The 12,576-nt window shown below is 37.0% G+C and overlaps 1 protein-coding gene and 1 pseudogene across 1 annotated transcript; both read left to right on the forward strand.

Moving 5' to 3' along the window:
- Positions 1-1,223: 1,223 nt before the first annotated feature.
- LOC113282895 (chloroplast envelope quinone oxidoreductase homolog) lies at positions 1,224-5,033 on the forward strand. Its single transcript, XM_026531994.1, has 5 exons — positions 1,224-1,683; positions 1,848-1,986; positions 2,423-2,564; positions 3,238-3,329; positions 3,916-5,033. The coding sequence occupies exons 2-5, from the start codon at positions 1,921-1,923 to the stop codon at positions 4,603-4,605; spliced, it is 990 nt and encodes a 329-aa protein (XP_026387779.1). The 5' UTR covers positions 1,224-1,683; positions 1,848-1,920; the 3' UTR covers positions 4,606-5,033.
- A 1,028-nt stretch (positions 5,034-6,061) lies between these two features.
- LOC113277871 lies at positions 6,062-7,456 on the forward strand (annotated as a pseudogene).
- Positions 7,457-12,576: the final 5,120 nt, after the last annotated feature.

Below are 12,576 nucleotides of genomic sequence, written 5' to 3' on the forward strand. Positions count from 1 at the left end.
TGTGTCCCTTTGTCAATGCACATGTCAAGTCTAATGGTGGAGTTTTGAAATTATTTTTCAGGCTGCCAAACACGTCCCCTGCTAAAGGATAAACGTGATGCTGCTATGTGCATTATGGGATACAGGTTGACTTCTAATTTGTCTCTCTATTGTGATCCTTTTCATTTTTCCGGGCTTGCAAATTTCATTGGCTAGCGTTGGAGTAATAGAGCATGAAATTTTTTTATAGGCGTTGCTGGCATATCATCAGGGATACGGAGTTCACAGAAAAATTCTTCAACACCTATGAAATGTCTATTAGATATGGGCATTCTTTAGTTGTCTCAAGTTATTGTTTAGTGCAAGATCAGCTAATCCAACCATATCAACTACAAGCTGAAACACAGGCAAACAGTATCGAATTAAGCCAACCACATTGCCATTGTTGGTTTAGAAGCATTTGAGGTTTAGTCAAAAACTTGTTCTTCACTTCCTTTCAAGTTAATATGACAGACTTCTGAGCTACCAGTTCCCAGAACATATCGGTATTTTCACTACTCTTGGATTATTTTTTATATCGACAACAGACCAAGAATTGACTGTGGTTGTTCAACCCCCCTCCAATCAAACATTTACCTTGTTCCAAATCCAAGTGAGAGAAATCATAAAAAACCCATTCCCGTCCCAGTTCTGAGAACTATTATTAGGATTTCAGAGTACTTATCGGTGCCCGGGAGGAGAGTTAAGTTAAGACAGACAGATGGGGTATCGCGGTTTCAAAATTTGTTAGCTTTATTCCCACATCGTATGGATTACTGATTTGCCTTTGGTTTATATGCCACAAGACTAAGCTGATTAGCATCATCGAGTTAAGCATACAGGATTTGTCGTTTAACCCGTGGTTCGCATCCTTGCGGGGATGTCGAGCGACCAACTGCCCGTGGCTGGCTGTGACCCGTTGGTTTTTTGTTTTTCATGCCATTGCCTCTTTTTTTTTTTTTTTTTTTTTTTGGAGAAAGCATAAGAGAAGCTGGTTTGTGATCAGTAAAATAGGTAGGTAATCTTTAACATATCTTGAGTAGATTTTTACAGTTATATGATCAATTTTACTATCATATGTGAAAAAAACCATGATCTGTCTATATTGAGATAGCAAAATTAGTGGCCTTGGGTTATGGGGTTGTTATTCGAGTTTGTTCTTCAAAGGATTATAAAAAAAATTTGTCCGAGTGTGTTAGTTCACTTTATTGGATTATCGGTCTAATGTTCATGTTGGTAATCAAGAAATTATATTGTCTGTGATTATTGGATGCAAATATTATGCCATGATAGTGTTCGATGAAATGTCGATTAGAATCTTTTTAATCATAGGTGTTGTTGGCATATCATCAGGGACGACATTATGAAAATGGTGATGGAGGAATTTTTTTAAGGATGGTTCAGGGGATTGGAGATTGCATTGTTCATTTATTTCTTTAGTTTCAAAGAAGAAATATTCTTGTACTCCAAGGATTTCAGACCTTTTGAATCTGTTAGGGAGTACTTACTTATGAAGTTTCTTAAGAGGGCTTTACAGGGGAAAAACAGTTTGTAGCTGAGTTCCTCACACGTAAAGAAGTCATGTCTGAATCACACACCGTTCAGCGACGGAAATTTACTTTAACGCTAAATCGTTCACTGCAAAACAATCTTATTTTACTTTTGGTAAGCAAGATTTAATGTATTTTTAAGCTATATTCTATTTTTTTTCTTTTCCTTTTAACTTTTTCTCTAGTTCATGTCACTTTACCCAACAACCATTCTTCTTCTTCTTTTAAGAAAAGAAATACTTAACCGACTTAACCTTTTTCTCTCATCTTTATAATCAGGAATTGTAGTTTCCAGATTCATTTTGGTTCCCTCATTCTTACTCCTCTATATCTCTCTTTCTGCGTTTGATTAATGGCTGGAAAACTTATGCATGCAATTCTGTATGAAGGTTATGGAGGTGGAGCTGCTGGATTAAAGGTTTGATTCTCTTTTTTTTGTAGATTTCAATTTGATCTGTGTTGTTGTTGTTGCTGATTTATTATGTCAATTGAATTATCTTCCTTAGGCCGATTTTGAAAATCGTTGACATTATTCAGTAGCCTATAGAGTGTTTGTGATGGTTCTCCAGTTTCTTTTTGTTTTTTGATGAGTATGAGTGAAGTAGGTTACGTTAAAACTGTTTAATTGAAGATCTGTTAGTAAAGTACTAAGTAGTTATCCTCCTACTAGTGAAGTAAGTAGGATATTTAGATTTTTGTTTTGTTACTGAGCAAATGATAAAGGATCATGATTCTGGCTGAAACCACCTGTTTTAGCCAAGTAATTTCGCGATCGACTGGTATATAACCTAGCTAGTAGCAAAATACGTGTATGGCGATTAGTAAATAGTTGATTAATATTACTGTTTCAACAGCATGTGGAAGTTCCTGTTCCTTCTCCAAAGAAAGATGAGGTATTGTTAAAGGTGGAAGCAACCGGTATAAATCCAGTTGATTGGAAGGTTCAGAAAGGCGAACTGCGACCGATTTTGCCACGCAAGTTTCCTTTTGTACCAGGTAACTTCGATGATTTTTGTGGTTTTCTGTTTTTGTTGGTTCAGGGTATGAGCGGTACTTTTCTTGTTGTAAGTTAGAAAAAAATCTCATAATTCATGTATCTGAAAGAAAAAAAAGTGAACAATCAGAAGCAAAAGTAGAAGCGGTCTTAGAAGTAGTCCAAGTTGAAATTCCGGTTTAAGTGTAAATGGATACATGCACATATTGAAACATGAAAACCTGGTTCCATGACCTTGGGACTTGTCTAATCTTAGAATGGAGTGAGGTCATTCGCGACTCAGTACAGAATTAAGTATAATGATGAAACTGCATGTCTAAAATAGAAAAAAAAAAGTTTTCAGTATTTAAAAATGAAACATATTTCAAAACCACAGGTCTGAGAATCTGACAAATCTTTATAGCATCATACCAAATCCCTGTCCCCCTTACCTCCTTTAGGTTATTTCTTCTTAGTTCCTAAAGCTGATGAGGAGCCTCTTGTTGGAAAATGGGTTCCTATGAGGATGGTTCAATGTTTTAATACAACATCTGTCTTTGTGTATAACTGTTGCTTTAATGGGACAGTAAGTTTAAGGCTTGGTCTTATGATTCGGCTTTTAAGCATGAAGTTTTTATTTTGTTTTGATTCAGAAACAAGGCACAACATTTTTGCTTACCTGTCTCCTTGGATCAGGTACTGATGTTGCAGGTGAGGTGATAGAGGTTGGTCCAGGAGTCGATAACTTCAAAGCCGGTGACAAAGTAGTAGCTTTTCTTACCCACACTGTAAGTAGTTACATGTAATTGTGATTCTGTCCCACAACCATATTGCTCTATTTTCCAAACAAATGTGTGGTTAATTGGTTGCCAACAACATTCGTGTTGCCATCAAAACTATTATTGTTTATCCAAGAGAATGACTAATTTCTGGATGAAGTAGCATACTTGCATTGTTGTTGAGAAGCATGCATAGTTCACGATTAAGCAACTGCTAGTTATGGAAAAGTATCTCTAATACTATGATCTGACCTTGTGAGGGTTTGCACTGGTAAGACTTTATTTCTCTCTATAGAATGATGGATTGTTGAACTGGATAAAGAAAATTGATTGGTGAATCACTGTCTTCCATGAAGCTGAGCTCAACTTACATACTAGTTGTACATGCTTGATTTGGTATGTCCTTAATTTTGAGTTGTATTCTAGAATATAGACCGTATAAATAAAAAAACAAAAAAATCTAGAATACAGATTGGGGATGTTCAACCCTGACTCTGGATTAGAATCGCGCATAATATATGTATTACTTGTGATTCATGGTTTACTTTATGAATTTTTGAACATTTAACTCATAATGTGCAATTGAATTCGTTAGAGTGGAGGTGGGCTTGCTGAATATGCGGTTGCTTCGAAAAGCTTGACAGTTGAAAGACCACTTGAAGTATCTGCTGCTGAAGGTGCAGGCTTACCTATAGCAGGCCTAACTGCACTTCAAGCTCTGACTGATGCATCAGGGATCAAGCTAGATGGCACAGGGGAACCAACTAACATTCTCATCACAGCTGCCTCAGGTGGAGTGGGTCCGTACGCTGTCCAGCTTGCAAAGCTCGGAAAAGTTCATGTCACGGCAACCTGTGGAGCACGTAATATTGATCTCGTCAAGAGCTTAGGAGCTGATGAAGTTCTTGATTATAAAACCCCTGAAGGGGCAGCCCTTACGAGCCCATCAGGGCGCAAGTATGACTTTGTCATCCACTGTGCTACAGGCATTTCATTTTCTACATTCGAACCCAATTTAAGTGAGAAAGGTAAAGTGATTGATGTTACTCCTGGTCCTACCTCCGTGATGGTATCTGCATATAAAAAGCTGACATGTTCGAAGAAACAATTGGTGCCACTGGTTGTGAGTCCAAAGGGCGAGAACTTGGCGTATCTAGTTAATTTGGTAAAAGAAGGAAAGATTAAGACGATAATTGATTCGAAGCATCCATTGAGCAGAGCTGAAGATGCGTGGGCAAAGAGCATCGAGGGCCATGCTACAGGAAAGATAATTGTGGAGCCCTAAGCACCATTGTGGCTGCACAACACTTATGACCAGCATGGTACATTCAATGTTTATATAGAATGGTACAAACATCACACATAAATGACTTGTTTCCGTCACTTATGCATGGGATACTCTGAATATGTATGTAATGGCAGCTATAGGTGGTCTCATTTACCTTCCTAGGTTTTGATACTTTGGTGTCATGCCTTTTAGTTTTGGTGTTGATTTTTTCTCTTCCACTCTCTGAGGTCAGGTTTAGGCCCCCTCATTTCTGTTTTTGTTTTATTATAGTAGAATTCTCCCTTAGAGCTTTGCCAGAAAAAGAAGTATGTAATGGAGGGAATGTTTACTATTGCATTCTGGATCCATAAAGATGTACCACTGGGACACTCCTGTATATAAGTAACTTTGAATATGCATTGGTGATGCTGCATTTGGCTCGTAAAGAATGCTGCTTCAGTATTTGAAATGATTTCAACAAAGAAATGATCAAGTCACTGTAGAGTTACCTAACTTACAAGAAGATAGCCACAAATTTGTCATAAAAAATATGTGGCCCTGTGTCAATAGACGTTTCCAGTCTAATTGTCAAAAATGGATCTTTGAAGGTTGAAATTCAAACCTACTCTTCAAGCTGCCAAACATGAATCTCCTGACAAAGGATAAAAGTGAACTGATTCGAGTAAGATCGATATTCTAGATTAGACCCGTGTGGTTCTCAGTTAAACTCGTACTAATACATGTTTGCATTATAAGCAACAAGTTGACTTCTAATTTGTCATTCTCTATCCCTTTTCATTTTTTTTTCAGACTTTAGCAAAATTTAATGGCCAGCGTTAGAGTAATAGAACTGATTTTTCTCTTGGTCTTTTCAGTTTAAGAAGAATCAAAATTTCCACGAAATTCTGACTCCTCCTGGTACTGCTCAGGTCATGTCATAATGAATACACAGTAGGGAATAAACCACACAAAAACAAAATTCTAAAATGCTCTCACATATTTTTTGGGTGGGTCCCGATGGAACCTGCCGGAGGACAGCATGAGGTCACTTATGGTGGAGCCCACTGAAAATTTTGTTAGAAACGGTTTTCATGTGGTTTTCTTAGCTCGGTTTGTTAAGAATTTTTGATGAATATATTGGTTTTCTTGTTAGTTTGATGGCTACTTTTCTTTTGCTTCACGGCTTATATTACCGAAAATGATACTCACCGAGTTGAAAATCCCGCAGATTCGGTGGCCTCTCACATATATGTGGGTCTCACCACAATACACTGACCCCTGCTCAGCTCCAGTTGGCGCGGGCCCCGTAGATATGTGAGAGGCCACCGAATCTGCTGGATATTCAGCTCTGTGAGTCTATCATCACTCTGATATTACATGCCCGTGCCTCAATTTAAACCTCTATATATACATGTAGCATTAAGCCCCATATTAGAAGACGAGTACAAAAATTTGGTTTTGCCACTTCTTGATTATGGCTGGAAGGCTTATGCGTGCAGTGGTATATGAGGGTTATGGAGGTGGAGCTGCTAAATTAAAGGTTTTTCCGTTCTATTCTTTGAGCTTTCAGTTATTTTTATATTCATTTGAGTTTCGATCGATAGATGAATATGAATCCTAGTATCTTCTTATGCTAAATTTTGTATACTCAAAACTAAAATTGTGAAATATGTCAGCATGTGGAAGTTCCTATCCCTTCTCCAAGGAAAGATGAGGTTTTGCTGAAGATGGAAGCAACAAGTGTCAATCCATTTGATTGGAAAATGCAAACAGGGCGGATGCGTGAGGTATTGATGCTGCAGGTGAGGTGATAGAGGTTGGTGAAGGTGTCCAGAACCTCAAAGTCGGCGACAAAGTTGTATCCGTGCTTAGCTATGGTGTAAGTACTGCTTTACCTGCTTGTATGATATCCCTCTTATTTTAGTGTATGGTGTATGCCTTGCTCCCGTCCAATTCTTGATTTCTGGATTTAGAAATCGTAACATTCGAATAAATGTCACCAGGGTGGAGGTGGATTTTCCGAATATGCTGTGGCTTCTAAGGATTTAACAGTTAAGAGACCACCTGAAGTATCAGCAGCTGAAGGCGCTGGCTTACCTATTGCAGGTCTAACGGCACTTCAAGCACTAACTGATTCTGCTAGGATCAAGCTCGATGGTACTGCGAAGCCTACAAACATTCTTATAACTGCTGCCTCAGGTGGAGTAGGTCATTATGCGGTTCAACTGGCAAAACTTGGAAATGCTCATGTCACGGTAACTTGTGGGGCGCGTAATGCAGACTTCCTAAAGAGCTTAGGAGCAGATGAAGTTCTTAACTATAACACAGCACAAGGGGCTGCTCTTACGAGCCCATCCGGCAAGAAATATGATTATGTTATCCACTGTACAACTGGTATTCCATTTTCTACGTTTGAACCTAATTTAAATAGGAACGGTAAAGTAATAGATCTTACTCCAGGACCTAGAACAATGCTGAACTTTGTATTTCAGAAATTCACATTCTCAAAGAAGCAAATTGTACCGTTGCTTGTAATGCCAAAGAGTGAAAAATTAGAATATATGATTGAATTGGTGAAAGAAGGAAAGCTCAAGACAATAATTGATTCGACGCACCCACTGAAGAAGGCTGAAGATGCATGGGAAAAGAGCATTGATGGTCATGCTACCGGAAAGATAATCGTGGAGCACTAAATATTTGTATCACCAGAATCCATCATTGCAGGGATCATAGCCGACTCGCATATTTCCTTAATCAACTAGAATTGATTATCAGCGTATTATTGTTTTCTGAAATGAGCATTATATATATATATCATTGTACACAATAGGTCAGTTATATGTTGTACAAGAATGTGGGATTTTTCCACTTTACTCTATTAAGTCGAATATTGTTATAATGTAACATTACAAGTTTTGTTCCAAGGGAACAACACTACAAGCCTTCAAAGTTTACGTTAAGAGTGTGATTCAAACTTAACAGATGATAATCCAGTTTCCTAAGCAGTGTAAGAAGAGTGTTAGCATAAGGATTCAGACATCAATACCCTCTGTGCATGTTGTTATAGCCAAGAAATAGACATTTGACAGACCTATTGTATAGCTTATGCTTATTGTAAGGCATGATACATGGATATCAAATTGATATACTTTTCTCTAGATTGAGTCTGACTGTCTAGTTAATTCTCTTGAAAGTATATTGGAGTTTGTCTATTCAGATTGCCAAACGAAATATTGGGTGTGGTTGTTAGACCCCAGCCTTTTCAAATAGCAGGCAAACACGTTTAAGACCTCATAAGTATGTGTTTGTAGCAATCTGATTTATGTGGACTTTAGAAGTATCTCACAAACTACGTACATAGAAATGTCTTCCAAAGTTTCTGATTATGTCAAAAATCTTGGGTTTCACTCAAAGGATAACTCCTTAGAAAATTTTTCCGAATCCCGAGGGAAAAACGAGAAAATTGACATCGTATCAGAATCTGAAATGGAGCTCACCAGATCGTTAAAAGAATCTTCTGATATCATTGACTTTCAAGGTTCTAAAATTAAGACTCTTGAAGAAAAGAATGATCAGTTCACCGAAGAATTCGAGAAATCTCTTGAAAGAGAACATGAACTCTATTGCTTCATTGAATCTCTCTCTAACAATATCGAAAAATTGATTCAATAAGAGAAGACCATTTAATCAAGACTCTCTAGTCAGAAATAAACGGTGATCATGTTAAAAAAGAGAAACTTGTTGCATCTCTTCGATGTTCCCAAGAACAGTGTAACACCTTGAAAAAGGAAAACTCTGTTTTGATGAGTAAGTCATCTTCTGTACCTTCTTCTGATACTCACAAGGCTTTACCCAACGAGAAGAAAATTCCCTCTAAGGAATTACCCACTGTGAATCACTTCCAAATTCGCATGTGCCGGAAAAGGTTATGAGTCAAGGCAATTACGTTTCTAATCCACGATGTTGTTCCTTCTGTGGGAAAAAGAATCACTTTGCCCTTCATTGTTTTGCTAGAAAGAAACAAATCTCAGATCTTCATAATTTGCTTCTTTCTACTGCCAATGGAGTAAATCGTCTGACGACATCTGCAATGAATTTCCTTCCTACAGAAAACCAGAATTCTTATAAGAATGATCTCTTTTCAAGAAATCGTCACGGGTTGCAAGTTCCTCTTAATGGTATAAACTCTTGTGCCACAAATGAACACTTTCCATGTACTTATAAGAAAAAGTCTGGCAAGTCTAAATCGAGAAGATGGAAGTCCTTCAACTCTTCTCCTCTGGAACCGATCTCTAGAGGTCCTAGACTTAGTCCTCAGAAAAATCCTTCCGATGGACTTTTAAAAGGGTTTATGAAAAATTCTCCTGGAATAAGTTATAATCAACGGAAAGAAGGCAATACACGTCACAAACGCACAAAATATTGGTACAACTCTTCTCCATTAATTCATAGTCAAATTACTTCTCACCCCTTTACCTGATCTCAGGTAATCTCATCCTCGTATCTATCTTGAGAGGTGCAAGGATAATGATTGTGGGAGTCTCAAGATTAGTTGTATATATTTTTTTATGCGATTTCTTGATCTTGCTGATCATGAGTCATGCTCTAACACTTTGGGAATTGTTAACAAATAGTTTGTTTCCTTTTGTTGGATCTTTTCAAAATCCATTCTTCTTCTGTGACCGGTCCAAGAACGTCTGTGTCCCCTTCATATGAGTTCATAGGTTTTCAATAACAAGAGATTCCTTCTCCTTTTTACAAACATATATACAATATATATATATATATATATATATATATATTGTGTTTTCTCTTGTTGGATCTTTTCTAAATCCATCTGTGACCAGTCCACGTGCGTCCATGCCCTCTTCATATTAAGACGAATATTGTTATAATGTAACATTACATGTTTTGTTCCAAGGGAACAACACTACAAGCCTTCAAAGTTTACGTTAAGAGTGTGATTCAAACTCAACAGATGATAATCAGTTTCCTAAGAAGTGTAAGAAGAGTGTTAGTAGAAGGATTCAAACATCAATATCCTTTGTGCATGTTGTTATAGCCAAGAAATAGACATTTGACAGACCTATTGTATAGCTTATGCTTATTGTAAGGCATGATACATGGATATCAAATTGATATACTTTTCTCTGGATTGAGTCTGACTGTCTAGTTGATTCTCTTGAAAGTATATTGGAGTTTGTCTATTCAGATTGCCGAACGAAATATTGGGTGTGGTTGTTAGACCCCCGCTTTTTCAAATAGCAGGCAAACACGTTTAAGACCTCATAAGTCTGTGCTTATAGCAATATGATTTATGTGGACTTTAGGAGTATCTCCCAAACTACGTACATTGAAATGTCTTCCAAAGTTTCTGATTATGTCAAAAATCTTGGGTTTCACTCAAAGGATAACTCCTTAGCAGATTCTTCCGAATCTTGAGGGAAAAACGAGAAAATTAACATCGTATCAGAATCTGAAATGGATCTCACCTGATCGTTAAAATAATCTTCTGATATCATTGACTTTCAAGGTTCTAAAATCAAGACTCTTGAAGAAAATAATGATCAGCTCACTGACGAATTCGATTTTTCTCTTGAAAGAGAACGTGAACTCTATTGCTTTATTGAATCTCTCTCTAACAATATCGAAAAATTGATTCAAGAAACTACTCTACAGCATGAAAAAATTATTAGACTTGAAGATACTATTAAAGAATACTCAATAAGAGAAGAACGTTTAATCAAGACTCTCTAGTCAGAAATAAACGGTCATCGTGTTGAAAAATAGAAACTTGTTGCATCTCTTCGATGTGCCCAAGAACAGTGTAAAACCTTGAAAAAGGAAAAATCTGTTTTGATGAGTAATTCATCCTCTGTACCTTCTTCTTATACTCACAAGGCTTTACCAGCGTGAAGAAAATTCCCTCCAAGCCCACTGTGAATCACTTGCAAAATTCACATGTGCCGGAAAAGGTTATGAGTCAAGGCAATTAAGTTTCTAATCCACGATGTTGTTCGTTCTATGGGAAAAATAATCACTTTGCCCTTCATTGTTTTGCTAGAAAGAAACAAATCTCAGATCTTCATAATTTTTTTCTTTCTACTGTCGATGGAGTAAATCGCCTGACGACATCTACAATGAATTTCCTTCCTATAAAAAACCAGAATCCTTATAAGAATGATCTCTTTTCAAGAAATCGAATAGGTTGCGAGTTCCTATTAATGGTATAAACTCTTGTGCCACAAATGAACACTTTCCCTGTACTTATAAGAACAAGTCTGGCAAGTCTAAATCGAGCAGATGGAAGTCCTTCAACTCTTCTCCTATGGAACCGATCTCTAGAGGTCCTAAACTTAGTCCTCGGAAAAATCCTTCCGATGGACTTTTAAAAGGGTTTATGAAAAATTCTCTTGGAATAAGTTATAATCAATGGAAAGAAGGAAATACACGTCACGAACGCACGGAAAATTGGTACAACTCTTCTCCCATAATTCATAGTCAAATTACTTCTCACCTGTTTACCTGACCTCAGGTAATCTCATCCTTGTATCTATCTTGAGAGGTGCAAGGATAATGATTGTGGGAGTCTCAATATTAGTTGTATGTTTTTTATGCAAGTTCTTGATCTTGCTGATGATGAGTCATGCTCTAACTCTTTGAGCATTGTTAACAAATAGTGTGTTTCCTCTTGTTGGATCTTTTCAAAATCCATTCTTCTTCTGTGACCGGTCCACGAACATATGTGTCCCCTTTATATGAGTTCATAGGGTTTCAATAACAAGAGATCCCTTCTCCTGTTTACAAACATATATATATATATTCTATATTGTGTTTTCTCTTGTTGGATCTTTTCTAAATCCATCTGTGACCAGTCCACGTGCGTCCATGCCCTCTTCATATGAGTTCATAGGGTTTCCATAACAAGAGTTTCTTTCTCATGTTTACAAACATATATGTATTCTATATTGTGTTGTTCCATCCATAACAAAAATTATATGGAGAACTCTTGAAGATATCAAGAGATTGTGATTCTTGACATGGAGGAGGACAATCAAGGCGTGGTTCAGTTCAAGAACTTGTTCTGAAGAAGATGCTTGCAAGGAAAGAGCAAAACTCCTGGATTGATGAATCTGTCAAGGATTTAACTCGTTTTCAGGATGTTTCAAAGGCTGAGTTTGCAAATCTTCAACTGCAAATAAATCATCTTTTAGATGGTCAAGCCAGAATCCTTGCTAGTCAACAGATATTAATACGGAATCAGAAGAAACTCATCGTGGACTGCGCTAAGGCTAGACAACTTGCTCGTGTTGTTGATCGTAAAGTTAGTGTTCTAACTCATGAACATGGAGTTTCCACGGTCAAGAAAGTCAAGGAAATCAGCGACACCTTCTATGATGGATTCATTGAAGGGTATGAAGTTATCAAAGAACAGTAATCCTTGTCTAGGAAACTTCTTATGAGAATTTATTCTTGTGTTTTTTAGAAGGATAACTAGGGTTTGGAATAGCCATTATTGTGAGTACACATAGCTATTGCCAACGTTTTCATCTTGCAATGTTTTTAGATTTATTTGTTTAAATTCTAAGTTATTTGGAAGATGATTTTTGCAGTATTAATCTTTATGGTTTTATATATTGCAAATTGTTATGGGATATGTTGTTTACGTCCGTGAACCTTGACTATCCCATATGTGTTCAAAAGTTAACTCTATTATATGTCGGTATGAAAGTATTGATAAAATATAGAATGAACTTTTGACTACAAAAGTTAAGCATATTATGTCATTATGCAAATATTGATGGAAGATAGGATGAACTTTTGTTTACAAAGATTAAGTCTATTATATGTCATTGTGCAAATGGTGATGAAAAATAGAATGAATCTTTCATTATTCCGCAGTATTGGTCTTTCCCTGATCCACATCTTTGTGTATGTACTTTGCGGCTCCGTAAGTTCTCTTATGTGAGCATGACCAATCGAATTGAT

The sequence above is a fragment of the Papaver somniferum genome, chromosome 5 (assembly GCF_003573695.1).
Source record: "Papaver somniferum cultivar HN1 chromosome 5, ASM357369v1, whole genome shotgun sequence".
Classification (NCBI taxonomy): domain Eukaryota; kingdom Viridiplantae; phylum Streptophyta; class Magnoliopsida; order Ranunculales; family Papaveraceae; genus Papaver; species Papaver somniferum.